The following is an 18,640-nucleotide window of genomic DNA, read 5'->3' on the forward strand; positions in this document are numbered from 1 at the left end:
CAAATTAATTTATCTGATCTAATTTTGATAAAAATAACATAATTTAATTGATATATGTATTGAATTTTAATTACTAAAAAATATCTTAAAAAAATGTTTTAAACGTTTTTATTTGAGACTCCCATTAATTATTATTTAAAACTTTTTTAACAAGTGCACACACAAACACAATGGTCTTATTTTATTGTGTTACATTAAATGTTTTCATTGTAATATATGCGGAGTTTAAAAAGGATACTGAGATGAATTGTTATATTAAAGGTTGTCTTTTGCACCTCCGGGTGGGAGTAGCAACACTAGAGTTGAATCTTTGCACTATCGTGTGTAAGGAAGGTACCTGGAACTTTCGTAGGATAGTTCAATGGTACCATTTGTTTTGTTTTAATTATTTTTTGGCTTTTTTTGTTTATGAAAAGCCGATAGGAATAATGACTTAAATAATGTCTTATTTTGTATTTAACAATTTGTATATACATGCATTCTATTTTCTTTATTGCTCCGCCAAACACCCTACATACATAGCATTATTAATCATTAATCATTATTATTGATAGCGAACGGGACCAAACACTGACGTACAGTCGCAAATTCTGCTTAACTTGAATTTTTGTTCTTAACATCCCACTTTGCATTAACCACTTTGTGGATTACGTCCTTTTCCGAATGCTCCATTTGTTTCTTCTTCTTTTTTTTTTTATACTTTTATAGGATTAATATATCCTATTATTATTGGCCTTTGCCCTACCCTATTTTTTTTTTCTTTTTTTTTCAACATGCATGTCACGTGCAACTATTGAAAGCTAAGGTCACGAATGCTCTAATGTTCGTTTTTTAATCTCTCATAGCTCTATGATTTGGAATATCTCCACCTTATGTATTGTTTATTATTTGCAGGTGTACATGTTAGAAGAACGAAGAGCATGCAATTCAACAAATTACAATTTCACGGATGGTTACTTTTCTGGTGTTTTAGTTGTCAACTGTCAAGTGTATGGAATAGGCAATCATCTCATAAGTTTTACCACTCGGCCATAATAATCGCTTGGTAATTTGTTAGATCCTGGATGTGCGTCCCACGATAGGGATTTTTCACTTTAGTCCATTACAATCTAGAATAGACTCACTCTTACGAAAATAATTTTTTTCCTGATACAAGCCCAGCCCAATTATAGTAATTTTTTTCCGATGAACATGTGTACCTATCGAAAAAATATGAGGCCTAAGCCTAAAAAACTCTTGACCAAAAAAAATAAAGGATGTATTGCATTTAGCAGATAACTTGGTGTTGGTGGACTAGTTTGCGAAATAGTAAATCTATCAACTATCTACAATGGTATTTGCTTCGGTAAAATGATAAATTCATACGTACCAATACATTTAAAATATAGACAAATAATAATAAGTCATATAAAATTTATTTTTCATGTCAGCATCAGATTTTTTTTTTAAAATTATATATCATATCACTAATTTAATACTAAAAAAATATATATTCTTTAGTTTGCTGGTTTCTCACATGAATTTGGATCCTCTAAATTTTAAATTTGTACTTTAGAGGATAAAGTGTGATCTTCTACCCTTAAATAGTTTCTCTCTCATATTTATTTTTGGTTCCACCTATAAAATAAATGGTGAGAGATCACACTTTCCTCTCTAAAGTGAAATTCAAACTTTAGAGAATCTAAATCCTTCTCACATATCCCTTCCCTTCATATCCCTTCATATCACTTTGTATTTCCTTCTCTTCTCTTCAATCTCGCCTCTCCTCCCCGGTAAAGAAGACAAAGAAGCTTCCTCCACAGCGCCCTGCCAAGGTTACTGCAGCTTTCGCGTGTGCCTCATCCAGCCGAGGAGAAGCGTCAAAGAGCGTTGCCATCTTGTGCGTTCCAGAGAGCCTTGCCATCTTGTGCGTTCCAGAGAGCGTCCCTGTCTTGTGCGTTCTAGAGAGCATTACCGTCTTCCTCGTTCTTTATCACCGTCGTCAGCCTCTCCCTTTTAGTGATTCCCTCCCTATGATTTTTGTGATTTTAATTATTATAGCATTGTTGTGATTTTTGTAATTAATGTAATTTGGTTTGATTTCTGTGATTTTATATTAGTTGTTGTTAATTTTGACAAAATAAAAAACTTAAGCATCAATGTGACAGATTGTTGCTGGAGCTTATGGGGTTGCTATTTTGCTTGAAATTGGGGTCTCATTAAGGGAAGTATTAATTGATTGTGTATTGGCTCCTATTCTAGCGATTTCAATGATAACTGAATATTTGGATGAACTTATTTTATTTTCTTGAAAAGAAAAAGGAAAAAGAAAAAAGAAAAAAAGGAAAAGAAAAAAGAATCATGTTTTTTAATTAACAGATATGATGAAAAGAAACTTTGATTAAAAAAGAAAAAAAGAACTGATTGTAGGAGTTCTTTAAGCTATCTAAAGTCTATAGCTTACTTGAGCATATTTGAAGAATCATGTTAGTTTATTCATTTATTTTTTTAATTAACTCTATTCGGCATCTTTGATCCGAGAAGAGCAAGCAAATACAGCATTAAAATTTACATTACATGAACAAGCTTTCATCAAATCAACCATTTATATATTGAAACAGTGTATGGTTTTGATTGAAATTGAGTCTCACTGATGTGATAGTGGAAACTACGTCTTATATGAACAATAAAAGGTAGAAAATAAATTAAATGATATATTGATCTGCATAAAGCCATAAACTCGAGTCTCTAGTTTTCCTAAATCATTTGGGAAGTTTAAGTTTTGGTTTGCTTTGCTTTGCTTTGGTTTATGAAAACATCCCTTTCTATGATCCATTTTTGAATGTCCATATCAACTCCACTCTGCACTTGACAAAGGAGTTTGTACCACTAGGGCATGATGCCATTGTGTTCATGTTAAAAACTCAAAATGAATATTTAATCTCAATATTATTTGTTATTTCATGTTGTTTCTGTTGATGAACAGTGGTCTTGACAATCAAGATCTAAAGGACTTCTTGCTAGATGACATATCCAGACTACACAATCTACAAACCCTGTGAGATAAGTAGATTATTTTGCGTTTAAGGCAAAGTTATTGTGTACCCGTATTTCAGATTTGTTGAGTTGATCCTATTTTCATAGTTCATAAAACACATGGTACAATTCTAATGTGTGATTCTCATGTTCAACACTGTTGAGTTGGAAATCAGTAACAGCTCTAATCCTTGTGAATTGAGCAGCAGTTGTTGAGCAATAAAAATGTATAAAATCCATGGGAAAATATATTCTTTATATGATATATTCATGATGCTGTTTTTTTTTTCCAATGGTAGTGGATAATCTTTGTCAAGAAATTACTCCCATTTGTAAAAGCTAACCAAGGTTGAAACTAGCCTAAGAGGGTATTAGGAAAGTTGAGGCCATCACTTGAGTAAATTGAAACTTTGGAATTAGGGAGATCAAGGGGATCTTTGAAACATCCCATGAACATTCTATTCTCATTGGCAGTAATACATGCATTATTTTAATTCTTGTTAGAATTCTGGTCTAGTTAAATCATGTTGAAAGGTGGAATGGTTGCTTCATATATATATATATATCTTGCTATTCAAGCTGGCAGAAAAGTCAACCAACCTGAACCATAATTGATGTAAAATCCAAATAGGGTTCCCCATCTAGTATTGTAGAAAGTTCATGATAGACTCTCTCAGCATTCAAGAGAACACAAAGTTGGCGAATTATCAAAGCACCTCATCTAGAGCATTAAAAAAATAGAATTTAATAACTAAAGGTAAAAATATAAGCAAATACAATATTTTAGTGAAACTGCATAAATAAAGATAAAATTTTGGAACAAGAAAAAAACATAGTTCTCCAACAGAGAATTGTCTATCCGAAATTTGTCCACCAGAAAAACAACAATATGTCGGAAGTGCTGAGAATCTTTTGCAATAACTGCATGAACATCGAGAACTAGTATTACAACCTGTTTGATTTTTTTTAATTAAAAAAAAGGAAGATGAATCATTGATAATTCCAGTAAATTGCCTATTCCAAAAAGCGAAATTTTGGTGTATTAAAATGAATTTACCTTTAGTATGAATGTAATCTATATCCTGCAATATGAACATAGTAGTGTCACCATGCGCTATCTGGTGACTAGAAGAACGTGCGATCCTAAACTCCTGTTAAAAAATAGAAACCAAACAAATTTTTCAGTACATCTTTCAAAGAACAAACAGAGACTAACCTTAAGGGAATGATGAATATCAACACCATTTCTTGACAAGAATCTAAAGCAGCAACATTCATTGCAGAGACTGCGAGTTTAAGTGGTGGTGTTTTATTTAAGAGTATGTAGTATTAACTCTTGACAAGAATCTTTTCAGTATTTTGACAGTTAAAATAACTAAAATATATTTTAACTCTTATCTTCTTCAGTAGAGGTGTCATCTTCCTCATTCGGTCTAGCTTTGTAATGGGATCCTCAGTACCGCCAGCGCCTCCATCCATCATAGCTGTTGTGCCAGCACCATCAATATCAGAACCAAAGCCACCTCTTACATCATGGTCATGATCTGCACTGGTGAACTCTTGTGTATTTTGGCATTCTTGACTTCTCACCACACAATCATGCTTCTCAGTGACACTAGCTTCATTGCTTTAGGTTTTTACTTGATCTCTGTTGTGCTTCAGTGTAGATGCAGTTCATCCTGCCTTTGTAGCATTTTTGCTATAGTATCCTGCAACTTCTCTCTTCCAGGGGTTCCACCGATCACTCCATCCATATCTACAAAAGTATTCTTGTAATTCTCTTCGTTTTCAAGAGTTCTCTGCATAGCCTTTAATTGCACCTGTTGCTTAGCAAAGAGTACTTGCATTTCCTCAGTAGTGGAATAAAATGCCCGTAGTTGTGTGTCCCTGCATGACATCAATGAGCTTCAGTGGCAAAATCAAAGCATAATGCAGGTGTAGATGTTGCCTCATAAAGTTAAAGTGCCAATCAGCATTTAATACAAACAGTGCAATGCTGCAGCATGTTAACCAACAGGGACTCATAAACAAAGCTGACTAACTTAGCATGAATGACATATCCAACAGATGAATACTAGGATCTGCAATTTTTACTGCAATGACATTGTTGAGTAGTCCATTCTAATAAATACAACAAAAACTATTCAGCCGTGGTCCTACTTTTATTTAGGCTCAATTGTTCTGCTAATTGCTTCCATATTCTTTTAGATGTTTACACATCCTTTATTCTTCATATTTTCAGGATAGCTAAAATCCATTCAGAATCTATGATAGTAATATTCACATAACCATAATATACACACTAGTGATAATTCTAATTAAGAAGTCATAGAATTCCCACTCCTGTCTATTTTAATCACCAATTTAAGAAAAAAATGCTACATGTAAACTGTAAAGCAAGCCAAAGAATTACAATATTCAAGTAAAGTAGCCCATGCTACGATGTCCTCTAATATTCTTTTCTACATACAGATTCATTCTTACATAACTTTCAAACTACAGTTGTCCGGTGATCATATTAAACAGAAACAACTTGTTCCTTACCAAAGCATAAGTCTTTCCTTGGCACCTTTTAATCTCCTCCTCTCAAAATCTAGATCCCGCATTGTGGCATTTATCTCAAGCTCAAGAATAGAAACTTTATCCCATGCTTCTTCTCGAGCTTCCTGCTAACAACAGCAACAAATATTTTCAGTTTCACACAAAGAAACTTCACCACCAAAAAGAAAAATAAGTGCTAAAAAAATAAATAAAAATATAGAAGAGAATAGGGGGGATATTGAATTAGAAAGCTGAAGCAACTTATTAATTAGAATTTCTCAGTCTAGCAACATATAAATAAGATACTGTCATACTCTAAAGTCTCATGGAAATAAGTCATTAATAGTAACATCAATCGGTGGAAAAGCAGACATCATTAACAAACACCTTTATACAAAAACATTCTTGGAACATGAAATTCCGATATCTACCTTTTCACTGTCAAGCTCTTTGCTTAATCTTCTTGTTTCCTCTTCAAGTTCTTCTATTTTCTGCTCTATGAATTTGCATTTTCGATCAGCGAGATAGTAACCAAATCCAAAATATGAAAAGGGGACATAATACACACACAAAACCATATGATTACCTTTGTTTGATTTGCAGTGGTCAGCTTCTCCTCATACAATTCAGTTTTCAACTGGCGAACCTCATTATCAGACACAACCGTCTTTTGCCTAGTATCCTCCTACAACAAAATGGAACGAAGGCACAAACCTATTTATGAAATACACAAGTTATCGGCCATTGTAGGCTAAACATAAGCAAAACCATATCAGTTTGGACCTCAAGGTTTCAACTAACAAACACCTTTTCTCTTTCTAACTCCTACAACATACAGAAAGAATGACAACTTATAAGCTTCAAAAGCAAAGGGAGTACAGTTTTTTACTTTAGCGACAAAACCTTCAAATAGTAAAAAGTTTTTCATACTACTTAGACAAAGATTTAAAGGCATGCATAACAAGATAATAAGACAAACAACTTTGACCAAGCGCGTATCTAAAACTAGTTAAGGAGATGGATAGGCTAAACTTATTAATCACCTAAGCAGAGCAATGATATTGGAATATTTAACAGCACAATAGATTTATCAGAAGCAACACCATTTTTCCAAGGAAGTACAATGTGGACGTGATTAGATACAATAACAGATTCAGAAAAGAAGGTGAAAAAAGAAACAACCATTCTCTGCATACAAACACAAGAAAGTCAAATTACTACAGAAAAATTACATGAAAATCCAACACACAATTACTTAACCAGCACACAATAACCTCGGAAAATCCAGCTAATCAGCAAATCAATTTGAAACAAATAATAGGTATTATCAGAAATCAATTGCTAAACCCTAAACCAGCAAGCAGACGCCAAGGAGATGGCTGTGAAGTGCGAAACTGCGAACAGAGTATTAGTTACCGGCGGCGAGGTGGAAGGCGAGCGACGGCGATGAGAGAGGACGCGACACCGGCGAACAGAGAGAAGGCGAGTTCGGCGAACAGTGTAGATGCAGTTGATCCACATTTTTGCTATGGTATCCTGCAACTTCTCTCTTCCAGGGGTTCGCGCAGCCCCCGCAGCGACGGGTTTGACCACTGTAGCCCCCACCGCGTCGTTGTCATCGCCGAACACGCCTTCTCTCTGTTCGCCGGTGTCGCGTCCTCTCTCGTCGCCGTCGCTCGCCTTCCACCTCGCCGCCGGTAAGTAATACTCTGTTCGCAGTTTCGCACTTCACAGCCATCTCCTTGGCGTCTGCTTGCTGGTTTAGGGTTTAGCAATTGATTTATGATAATACCTGTTATTTGTTTCAAATTGATTTGCTGATTAGCTGGATTTTCCGAGGTTATTGTGTGCTGGTTAAGTAATTGTGTGCTGGATTTTCATGTAATTTTTCTGTAGTAATTTGACTTTCTTGTGTTTGTATGCAGAGAATGGTTGTTTCTTTTTTCACCTTCTTTTCTGAATCTGTTATTGTATCTAATCATGTCCACATTGTACTTCCTTGGAAAAATGGTGTTGCTTCTGATAAATCTATTGTGCTGTTAAATATTCCAATATCATTGCTCTGCTTAGGTGATTAATAAGTTTAGCCTATCCATCTCCTTAACTAGTTTTAGATACGCGCTTGGTCAAAGTTGTTTGTCTTATTATCTTGTTATGCATGCCTTTAAATCTTTGTCTAAGTAGTATGAAAAACTTTTTACTATTTGAAGGTTTTGTCGCTAAAGTAAAAAACTGTACTCCCTTTGCTTTTGAAGCTTATAAGCTGTCATTCTTTCTGTATGTTGTAGGAGTTAGAGAGAGAAAGGTGTTTGTTAGTTGAAACCTTAAGGTCCAAACTGGTATGGTTTTGCTTATGTTTAGCCTACAATGGCCGATAACTTGTGTATTTCATAAATAGGTTTGTGCCTTCGTTCCATTTTGTTGTAGGAGGATACTAGGCAAAAGATGGTTGTGTTTGATAATGAGGTTCGCCAGTTGAAAACTGAATTGCATGAGGAGAAGCTGACCACTGCAAATCAAACAAAGGTAATCATATGGTTTTGTGTGTGTATTATGTCCCATTTTCATATTTTGGATTTGGTTACTATCTCGCTGATCGAAAATGCAAATTCATAGAGCAGAAAATAGAAGAACTTGAAGAGGAAACAAGAAGATTAAGCAAAGAGCTTGACAGTGAAAAGGTAGAAATCGGAATTTCATGTTCCAAGAATGTTTTTGTATAAAGGTGTTTGTTTAATGATGTCTGCTTTCCACCGATTGCTGTTACTGTTAATGACTTATTTCCGTGAGACTTCAGAGTGACAGTATCTTATTTATATGTTGCTAGACTGAGAAATTCTAATTAATAAGTTGCTTCATCTTTCTAATTCAATATCCCCCCTATTCTCTTCTATCTTTTTATTTATTTATTTTTAGCTCTTATTTTTCTTTTTGGTGGTGAAGTTTCTTTATGTGAAACTGAAAATATTTGTTGCTGTTGTTAGCAGGAAGCTCGAGAAGAAGCATGGGATAAAGTTTCTATTCTTAAGCTTGAGATAAATGCCACAATGCAGGATCTAGATTTTGAGAGGAGGAGATTAAAAGGTGCCAAGGAAAGACTTATGCTTTGGTAAGGAACAAGTTGTTTCTGTTTAATATGATCACCGAACAACTGTAGTTTGAAAGTTATGTAAGAATGAATCTGTATGTAGAAAAAAATATTAGAGGACATCGAAGCATGGGCTACTTTACTTGAATATTGTAATTCTTTGGCTTGCTTTACAGTTTACATATAACATTTTTTCTTAAATTGGTGATTAAAATAGACAGGAGCGGGAATTCTATGACTTCTTAATTAGAATTATCACTAGTGTGTATATTATGGTTATGTGAACATTACTATCATAGATTCTGAATGGATTTTAGCTATCCTGAAAATATGAAGAATAAAGGATGTATAAACATCTAAAAGAATATGAAAGCAATTAGCAAAGCAATTGAGCCTAAATAAAAGTAGGACCACGGCTGAATAGTTTTTGTTGTATTTATTAGAATGGACTACTCAACAATGTCATTGCAGTAAAAATTGCAGATCCTAGTATTCATCTGTTGGATATGTCATTCATGCTAAGTTAATCAGCTTTGTTTAGGAGTCCATGTTGGTTAACATGCTGCAGCGATGCACTGTTTGTATTAAATGCTGATTGGCACTTTAACTTTATGAGGCAACATCTACACCTGCATTATGCTTTGATTTTGCCACTGAAGCTCATTGATGTCATGCAGGGAAATACAACTACATGCATTTTATTCCACTACTGAGGAGATGCAAGTACTCTTTGCTAAGCAACAGGAGCAATTAAAGGCTATGCAGAGAACTCTTGAAAACGAAGAGAATTACGAGAATACTTCTGTAGATATGGATGGAGTGATCGGTGGAACCCCTGGAAGAGAGAGAAGAGTCAGGATACTATAGCAAAAATGCTACAAAGGCAGGATGAACTGCATCTACACTGAAGCATAACAGAGATCAAGTAAAAACCTCAAGCAATGAAGCTAGTGTCACTGAGAAGCACGACTGTGAGGTGAGAAGTCAAGAATGCCAAAATACACAAGAGTTCACCAGTGCAGATCATGACCATGATGTAAGAGGTGGCTTTAGTTCTGATATTGATGGTGCTGGCACAACAGCTATGATGGATGGAGGCACTGGCGGTACTGAGGATCCCATTACAAAGCTAGACCGAATGAGGAAGATGACACCTCTACTGAAGAAGATAAGAGTTAAAATATATTTTTAGTTATTTTAACTGTCAAAATACTGAAAAGATTCTTGTCAAGAGTTAATACTACATACTCTTAAACAAAACACCACCACTTAAACTCGCAGTCTATACAATGAATGTTGCTGCTTTAAATTCTTGTCAAGAGATGTGTTGGTATTCATCATTCCCTTAAGGTTAGTCTCTATTTGTTCTTTGAAAGGTGTACTGAAAAATTTGTTTGGTTTCTATTTTTTAACAGGAGTTTAGGATCGCACGATCTTCTAGTCACCAGATAGCGCATGGTAACACTACTATGTTCATACTGCAGGATATAGATTGCATTCATACTAAAGGTAAATTCATTTTAATACACCAAAATTTTGCTTTCTGGAATAGGAAATTTACTGGAATTATCAGTGATTCATCTTCCTTTTTTTAATTAAAAAAATCAAACAGGTTGTAATACTAGTTCTCGATGTTCATGCAGCTATTGCAAAAGATCCTCAGCACTTCCGACAGATTGTTGTTTTTCTGGTGGACAAATTTCGGATAGACAATTCTCTGTTGGAGAACTATGCTTTTTCCTTGTTCCAAAATTTTATCTTTATTTATGCAGTTTCACTAAAATATTGTATTTGCTTATATTTTTACCTTTAGTTATTAAATTCTATTTTTTAATGCTCTAGATGAGGTGCTTTGATAATTCGCTGACTTTGTGTTCTCTTGAATGCTGAGAGAGCCTATCATGAACTTTCTACAATACTAGAAGCAACCATTCCACCTTTCAACATGATTTAACTAGACCAGAATTCTAACAAGAATTAATACAATGCATGTATTACTGCCAATGAGAATAGAATGTTCATGGGATGTTTCAAAGATCCCCTTGATCTCCCTAATTCCAAAGTTTCAATTTACTCAAGTGATGGCCTCAACTTCCCTAATACCTTCTTAGGCTAGTTTCAACCTTGGTTAGCTTTTACAAATGGGAGTAATTTCTTGACAAAGATTATCCACTACCATTGGAAAAAAAAAACAGCATCATGAATATATCATATAAAGAATATCTTTCCCCATGGATTTTATACATTTTTACTGATTTCCAACTCAACAGTGTTGAACATGAGAATTACACATTGGAATTATACCATGTGTTTTATGAACTATGAAAATAGGATCAACTCAACAAATCTGAAATACGGGTACACAATAACTTTGCCTTAAACGCAAAATAATCTACTTATCTCACAGGGTTTGTAGATTGTGTAGTCTGGATATGTCATCTAGCAAGAAGCCCTTTAGATCTTGATTGTCAAGACCACTGTTCATCAACAGAAACAACATGAAATAACAAATAATATTGAGATTAAATATTCATTTTGAGTTTTCAACATGAACATAATGGCATCATGCCCTAGTGGTACAAACTTCTTTGTCAAGTGCAGAGTGGAGTTGATATGGACGTTCAAAAATGGAACATAGAAAGGGATGTTTTCATAAACCAAAGCAAAGCAAAGCAAACCAAAACTTAAACTTCCCAAATGATTTAGGAAAACATTGTCTGAAAACCAAAATAAATTAACAGGATCTGATTGTAAGTTTTGTGTGGGCAGAGACACCTATAACCATTGGCTTCTAATTTGTTACTTAAGGAGCTATGTGGTAAAGGGGAAAAAAAGAAATGATATTTGGTTTTGTAACAAAAAAGAAAAGACTGCATGGAATAAGCAGGTAACCATTAAGCTAAGATGCCACTAAATGGTCTGTACAACAAAATGTATAATAAAAACCTAAGAATAAGGATAATAAGAAATTACAGTCCATCAATGAGCCATTTGCTGCTACTCTTGTTTAGCTGGCAGTCTGCTCCAATCCATGGATGTTGTTGAGGAACACAAGGATCACCATTCCACCCATACCTGGAAGGAAGCCCCAAAGCCTTCTTTAATGTTTGTAAAGCCTTAACTAGAATAAAAGAACAATGATCAACTAGCAAAACTTTAAAAGACTTGATTCACCATAAACTAAATTCACGATTATTATTTATTAATAGTGCATAAAATTGGAGAAAAATGAATGAAATAGCATCATAAAGAAATACTAAGCTTGAACATTTCCTGACAAGCAGATACCCAAAGAATGACAATAGCAATATAGGAACACTAGGATGAGAAAGATACTAAAATAAATTATTGACAATGTGTCTTATATTAGGAAGTACCAGTACGTAGGACCTAAACCAATTCCATGCTGCAATCTGAATTAGTAAAACACCCAAAAAATTGAATGACTTCAGATTTATTGATTAATTAGACCAAAAAGAAATAAAGAAAGAAACCAGGGAACTGTATAATTCTGCATCACTAAAAAATACAGGTCCTAGCTATGTGTTATGTTATTGCTAACTTGCCAAAGAAGAACCTAAGACAAATCCTGAATGCATATAAGAGGCCATACAGAGACATTCATAAGGAAAGCTATATGCAATTATGTATTAACGAAGTAAATTTTAAAAAGAGTTATCTGAAAATTTTATCACAAGAAGAGATGTACCTGCTCACTATGTTCCTGGGGAAAGTAATGAACAAGACTTCCCACTTGAGGCAAAGAGACAAGAGGGCCAGCACAAGCATGCCACAGTTCTGAATTCAAAGTCTTTCTCACAGAAAAGCAATGTGTTGACCTCGGAGCTCTTCTGCATTTTCTATAAAAGTATTTGGAAATCCATCAGCAAAAGACCTGGAGAACCATAAAATTAGTCAGCTTTTAAATTTTCTTTTCCTAAACGACACATGAAGAAACATCAAAACATAATAAACTATGTTAAGGGGAAGACAAGTAAAGACTAATACACATTGTTAATAAGCCAAAATCTGAAATAAAATGAATGTTCATTCTGTTAAGTTCAGAGCATAGCCAAATGAGAACTGGGGTGAAGTGATGAGCATAGATGGGAAAATGAGAGGGAATAATACACAAGCAGTTCATTGTTTTGCAAGAATTCAGAGAAATTGGGAATGAATTTGTATTTGAACTATAGACTCTTGAGTTTATGGCTTTATGCAGATCAATATATCATTTAATTTATTTTCTATCTTTTATTGTTCATATAAGACATAGTTTCCACTATCACATCAGTGAGACTCAATTCCAATCAAAACCATATACTGTTTCAATATATAAATGGTTGATTTGATGAAAGCTTGTTCATATAATGTAAATTTTAATGTTGTATTTGCTTGCTCTTCTCGGATCAAAGATGCCGAATAGAGTTCATTAAAAAAATAAATGAATAAACTAACATGATTCTTCTAATATGCTAAAGTAAGCTATAGACTTTAGATAGCTTAAAGAACTCCTACAATCAGTTCCTTTTTTCTTTTTTTAATCAAAGCTTCTTTTCATCATATCTGTTAATTAAAAAATATGATTCTTTTTTCTTTTTCTTTTTTTCTTTTTCTTTTTCCTTTTTCTTTTCAAGAAAGCAAAATAAGCTCATCCAAATATTCAATTACCATTGAAATCGCTTGAATAGGAGTCAATACACAATTAATTAATACTTCCCTTAATGAGACCCCAATTCCAGGCAAAATAGCAACCCCAGAAGCTCCAGCAACAATCTTTCACATTGATACTTAAGTTTTTCATTTTGTCAAAATTAACAACAACTAATATAAAATCACAGAAATTAAATCAAATTACATTAATTACAAAAATCACAACAATGCTATAATAATTAAAATCACAAAAATCACAGGGATGGAATTACTAGAAGGGAGAGGCTTATGACGGTGATGAAGAACGAGAAAGACGGTGACGCTCTCTGGAACGCACAAGATGGTGACGCTCTCTGATGCTTCTCCTCGGCTGGATGAGGCGCGCGCGAAAGCTGCAGTGACCTTGGCAAGGCGCCGTGAAGGAAGCTTCTTTGTCTTCTTTACCGAGAAAGCTTCTTTGTCTCCTACTGGGAGTACACCTGCAGCTGAAGCAAGCAACACTGCCAATGAAGCACCCCAAGTGGTTAAAGCTCCTCCTAGTGCAGGTATCTAAAATCCTCCTCATGTGGCTGTTACAGACAACTTTTCACCACCAGTGGCTGCACCCCAAGCTACCGAGATTGACTTATCCCAACCAAACTATGGTGGAACACAAGACGAGGTAAAAATTCTTCCTACCATTTGTTTTTTACTTTTTTGTCATTGCTCCTTGTTCACACTAATTCAAACTAGTTTCCTAACTTTACTCAGGCACAACCACCAACAACAAAAAGGCTACATAAATTACCAACTAAAAGGAGGAACTCACCACTACCAGTAACTGCTTCTGTTGATCCCATGCAAGGAACAAGTGCAGCAACATCTTTTAGATTAGCAAATTTTCTGAAGTTTGTTCCAACTATAGGATTCAAAGCACCAAGGAAGAAAACCACTAAATAATTGGATGTACTAGTTGCTGATGTTTGATTACATATGGAATTTGAGAATTAGTTTTTTTTTTGGGTTATTTCCGTTCAAGAATAGTACATAACCAGACTGTATGGTTCTTTACTTTTGGTAGTAAATACTTTAGAATCCTTTAAACTTGGAGATCTTCTTGTGTTTCTTTCTGGTGGCTGTATTATAGTGTTTATCATTATGTGGTCTATTGACAGTGTGTTACATTGACAATGTATTAATTATAATTAAAATCTGCTATCAGTTTACTTGTTCTATTCATTCAGTTTGGTTATTATTTTTGTAATCTATCTACACAAACCACACCAATAATCCAAGGAGTGCCCGTAAATTCATAAACAAATACTTTCAAACACAATTGTTGCATTTTTACCATCACAATTCACAACTAAGACAACAACTAACAAAGAAAAAAAAGCAGCAATCCTAACATTTGTATTATATATTTTATGGGTCCTTAATTCAGCCTCCAAATTGCCGATCCTCAAAGCAAAACTGACGCTCACTTCTTCATTGTTATATGCTGTAGCGCTTTTCAATTTCCCATTATCATCTTCTACAACGCCTGCCCATCGAAAAAATTTACACCATCTTTTTTCATTACTCTGTTAGCAGCAAATTTAACAGTTAGCATAAAAAAACTCGACAACAATTCTTAAAGACGCACTCACGTTGTAATTCGAGCATCCGAAGAAGGATTTATTTGGGTGGGTATCCGTTCCAGACCATCGGAGCACAGGACGTTTCCTACACCCACACCGCTCTGGCACTCGCGAGGCTCTACTCCGACTTGACGTCCTTGTCGTTGATCGAATAAAACTCCAGTCTCCTTCATTTGCACGTCCAACCATCATTCTAACCAGCATAGCAACTTGGGTGCGCTACTTCTGTAGTTAGGGTTAAAAGGGGATCGGGACCACATTGGGTTAAACACTTTCAATTTCCATGTCATGTAACCGTTAGCCACTCCAGCCTAGCAATCATTTGCCAGGACACTCTCGCCGAAAAGCAGCTTAGACGGAAAAATGGAAAAGGACCAACTTGGTGTATTTTTTTTCAATCTCGATAACATAAGTAGTGCAATTAGGAAGTCAGGACCAAATCGGTACATTTCGTGAATCTCAGGGATCAATTTGGGATTTAACTCCATATTTTATATAGGATTTAGCTAATATGTGTCTTTAGAGCACATGATAAACTTACCATTTTTTTTTTCAAAGGTAAAAGTCATTCATTAAAAGGCAAATGAATAGAGTGTTCAAACAGGAACGAACTAAAGAATTGGGAATCTCCCATTAACATTCAACATTAGGAATAAAGAAAATGCTAACAACTTGAAGAGTACACTTGAGACGCGATCCAATTACAACCAAGTTATCACTCCGTTGGTCAAGGGTCTCCAAAATTTGCATTTCTCCATCCAATTCATGCGCTAATTTTGCTGCAACTGTCCAAATCTTCACCGTCGGTGTCTGCATTTTCTCAAAAGTGATGAGGTTTTTGGATTTCCAGCATCCCCAGCAAATAATCGCCGCTATGTCAAGCTTCTTCCTTCTCTCTGCATCTCTATTTAGCGCAACCATTAATCTGAACCACCAATCAAAGAAGGTGCCAGGTACAGTCGGAAGAGGCACGACGGTGCTCAAGGCGTGCTACAGTTTGACATTCCACGAGGCAATGGCAGACCGATTCAACTTGTTTGCAGCACGGGCAAATAGTAGTTGTGGTTGGGAATCGTTGGTGTAGCTTCTCCATCATGAACAGACTCTCATGTAGTGCTTTTTGGATAAAATTTTTTATTTTATTTTGAATTTTCAGCCTCCAAAGTCCATTTCAAACTGAGTTCTGTTGCATATATGGAGAGGGCGTAGATTAACACTAACATGAAGAAATTAGTAAGCAATTTTATACATGATAAACATATCATTAATAGAAGGTTTTAATTTTTTTATTTAATAGATATAAAACAAATGCATTGAAAATCTAAGTTTTTTGTATTTTTAATAAAAAAAATTTCAATTTGTAATCTTAACCTATGTTCTTAGAGCACATGATAAATAAAACTAATTTATACATTATAAATTGTTATTATAGTTGAACTACAATTAAATTAATTAAATTATTTTTTTTGGTGGAAAGAGAGGGCAAAGTCCCAAAACAAAAAACACAAACTAACAGAAAGATCTTGTCCTTTCTTAGCAAGTAAATCTGCTACCATATTTCCTTCACGAAGAGTATGATTCCACACTACATTTTGAAGACGTCGGGCAAGAATCCTAATATCATCAATGAGCATGTTGCACGGGTGGACAGAAGAACAACCTTCTTTTATGAAGTTAATTGCCGTCCAAGAGTCTGACTCCACTACAATTTTTTGAAACCCATTTGCATTTGCAATTTGAAGTCCTTTAATAACAGCCCATAACTCAACATGAGTTATAGAGAAATTTCTAATATTGCAAGAGAAACCCATCACAAATATGCCTAGGTGGTCTCTAAACACACCTCCACAAGTTGCATTGCTATTTTGGGCATACAAAGACCCATCAACATTTAGTTTGAGGTAATGTTCTGGAGGGGGTTCCACCGAATTAGACGCTCGGATCTCACCTGCTGATTCTTGTGGTGAGACCATTGAGTCTCAAGATTTATGATCTCTTCACTTCTAGCTTTTATTGACAGGGAGACAGTGGCTAGTTGAATATGCTTTCCTTCAAAGATTAACTTATTACGCGAGAACCAAAGAGCTGAGATGGCTACTCCAAACAAGCAAATACCACTCATCCTTCTCTGAAATGTTGCTGCAAATTCAATCCCTAGTATTCAGGTTGAAGAAATCATGTATTCCTCTTTGTCTTAGAAGCCGATACCAAACATCCTTAGCAAAGGGACAATCTCTCAATACATGTAAAGTTGTTTCTTTGGCATTGTTGCATCTTGGACAATCAGCTGTGTTAGTTAAATGTCTTCTTGCTCTCTCTGTATTCATTAGGATTGCTTGGTGAGCAACTAACCAGAGAAAGGTGCGGATATGTTCTGGACCTTTCCAATTCCAGATAAGTTTGAAAACTCGATCTGGAGGAGACTGAACCTCAGTGATAGACTTGTAGGTCGATTTCAGGCTGAAACACCCGTCATGTGTGTTTGCCCAAGCAATGCAATCCGCTTCTTTCCACGGAGATGGGGGTGCCATGGCCATGATCCTTGTAACCATTGACTCTGGAAGCCATTCCTTTAGCTTATCTTCATCCCATGCCCCTGACACATTAAGGAAGTCTATTAGAGATGATTCTAATTCACCAAGAAAAATTACCTGAGTGGTGTGTTGTTGCAAGCTGTCCAAATTAGGCACCCAATTGTGCTCCCAAAATTTAATTTGAGATCCATCTCCGATATGCCAAATAGAGTTCTTTTCGACATCATGCCAAGCGGATACAATCCCTTTCCACAGATTTGACATGCTACTCTTCCTATTGACTCTCGAGAGGATGTCACTACCGCACTTGTACTTGGATCTTAGCACTCTGGCCCAAAGGGAGTCTTTATTTGCAACAAGACCCCATCCTAATTTCATCATAAAGGAGTGATTAACATCCTTAGCATGTTTCAATCCTAGGCCCCCCGAGACCTTTGGTTTGTTGATCCTATCCCAACTTAGGAGATGAACTTTCTTGGTCTGCTCTGTGTCGCTCCAAAGAAAATTCCTGCATTTACGATCAATCAAATTACAAGTATATGTGGGTAAAATAGCAGTTTGCATAGTATAACTAAGAAGAGAAAAAAGAACAGATTTCACCAAAGTTGTTCTTCCTGCTAGAGACAGGACAGAGGCTTTCCAGTTGTTGAGTCAAGAATTCATCTTGTTAATGACATTCTTGTATGTATCCTTAGAAACTTTGGAATGTAATATAGGAACCCCAAGATATTTACCCAAATCATCAGTCCTAGAAAAATTTAAAGTGTTGCTAATCTCCTCTCTTATAGTATGACCCACATTATTAGAGAAGAAAATTCGTGTCTTTTCGTTGTCAACTTTTTACCAGAACTTTTACAAAATTCTTCCAGCACTTTATTAATAATTTCTGCTTGTCGCACATCCGCCTCCGCGAACAAAATCAAGTCATCAGCAAAACATAGATGAGATAAGGCCGGCCCGTCTTTATTTAGCTTGATAGGTTTCCAAAATTGATGATCACAAGTTGCGCTAATAAGTTGGGATAACCTTTCTATACAGAGCACAAAAATATAGGGGAAAAGGAGGTCACCTTGCCGGATCCTTCTAGAGGGGATGAACTCCTCTAAGGCCTCTCCATTCCATAGAACCCTCATTTTTGCAGTTGTGATACAATTGCAGACCAAGTTAATAAAGAGCAGAGGTAAGCCAAT

General features: G+C 35.4%; 2 protein-coding genes and 2 long non-coding RNA genes across 15 annotated transcripts; 1 reads left to right on the top strand and 3 right to left on the bottom strand.

Annotated features, from left to right (window-relative positions):
• Positions 3,738 to 4,171, bottom strand: LOC110263158. 2 transcript variants are annotated; one of them, XR_002348304.1, is made up of 2 exons: positions 4,073 to 4,171; positions 3,738 to 3,936 (listed from the first exon to the last, which is right to left on the bottom strand). It is a non-coding gene; the product is annotated as an uncharacterized LOC110263158 (long non-coding RNA). The 2 variants fall into 2 exon arrangements; XR_002348303.1 differs by having other exon boundaries at positions 3,738 to 3,967; positions 4,073 to 4,168.
• On the bottom strand, positions 4,674 to 6,203 carry LOC107648023. The gene is made up of 3 exons (XM_021105430.1): positions 5,988 to 6,203; positions 5,560 to 5,681; positions 4,674 to 4,902 (listed from the first exon to the last, which is right to left on the bottom strand). Exons 1-3 carry the CDS (start codon positions 6,132 to 6,134, stop codon positions 4,674 to 4,676), a joined length of 498 nt encoding a protein of 165 aa, XP_020961089.1. The 5' UTR covers positions 6,135 to 6,203.
• LOC110263156 lies at positions 7,036 to 10,476 on the top strand. 8 transcript variants are annotated; one of them, XR_002348300.1, is made up of 5 exons: positions 7,062 to 7,204; positions 8,544 to 8,665; positions 9,322 to 9,994; positions 10,068 to 10,153; positions 10,257 to 10,476. XR_002348300.1 is itself a non-coding variant. In XM_021103965.1 (5 exons), the coding sequence occupies exons 1-4, from the start codon at positions 8,002 to 8,004 to the stop codon at positions 9,509 to 9,511; spliced, it is 456 nt and encodes a 151-aa protein (XP_020959624.1). In that variant the 5' UTR covers positions 7,908 to 8,001; the 3' UTR covers positions 9,512 to 10,153; positions 10,257 to 10,476. The 8 variants fall into 8 exon arrangements, 5 of the variants coding, with proteins under 5 accessions (XP_020959621.1, XP_020959622.1, XP_020959623.1 ...); XR_002348302.1 differs by lacking the exon at positions 7,062 to 7,204 and adding exons at positions 7,270 to 8,082; positions 8,173 to 8,237 and having other exon boundaries at positions 8,541 to 8,665; positions 9,322 to 10,153; XR_002348301.1 differs by lacking the exon at positions 7,062 to 7,204 and adding exons at positions 7,271 to 8,082; positions 8,173 to 8,237 and having other exon boundaries at positions 9,322 to 10,153.
• On the bottom strand, positions 11,144 to 13,767 carry LOC107645986. Of its 4 annotated transcripts, none has more exons than XR_002348308.1 (3): positions 13,570 to 13,767; positions 12,022 to 12,539; positions 11,144 to 11,719 (listed from the first exon to the last, which is right to left on the bottom strand). It is a non-coding gene; the product is annotated as an uncharacterized LOC107645986 (long non-coding RNA). The 4 variants fall into 4 exon arrangements; XR_002348307.1 differs by having other exon boundaries at positions 11,144 to 11,760; XR_001621609.2 differs by having other exon boundaries at positions 11,144 to 11,765.

This window comes from Arachis ipaensis, chromosome B06 (assembly GCF_000816755.2).
Source record: "Arachis ipaensis cultivar K30076 chromosome B06, Araip1.1, whole genome shotgun sequence".
Lineage (NCBI taxonomy): Eukaryota > Viridiplantae > Streptophyta > Magnoliopsida > Fabales > Fabaceae > Arachis > Arachis ipaensis.

Bases quoted from the DNA above. Each gene is read 5' to 3' on its own strand.
- LOC107648023 (XM_021105430.1), bottom strand. From the start codon at position 6,134: ATGGTTTTGTGTGTGTATTATGTCCCCTTTTCATATTTTGGATTTGGT. The intron at 5,682-5,987 runs GTAGATATCGGA...TGTTGTTAGCAG, and splicing joins AAGAGCTTGACAGTGAAAAG to GAAGCTCGAGAAGAAGCATG. The intron at 4,903-5,559 runs GTAAGGAACAAG...GATGTCATGCAG, and splicing joins AAGGAAAGACTTATGCTTTG to GGACACACAACTACGGGCAT.
- LOC110263156 (XM_021103962.1), top strand. From the start codon at position 7,061: ATGCAGTTGATCCACATTTTTGCTATGGTATCCTGCAACTTCTCTCTT. The intron at 7,205-8,540 runs GTGTCGCGTCCT...TGCTGTTGTTAG, and splicing joins CGCCTTCTCTCTGTTCGCCG to CAGGAAGCTCGAGAAGAAGC. The intron at 8,666-9,321 runs GTAAGGAACAAG...GATGTCATGCAG, and splicing joins AAGGAAAGACTTATGCTTTG to GGAAATACAACTACATGCAT.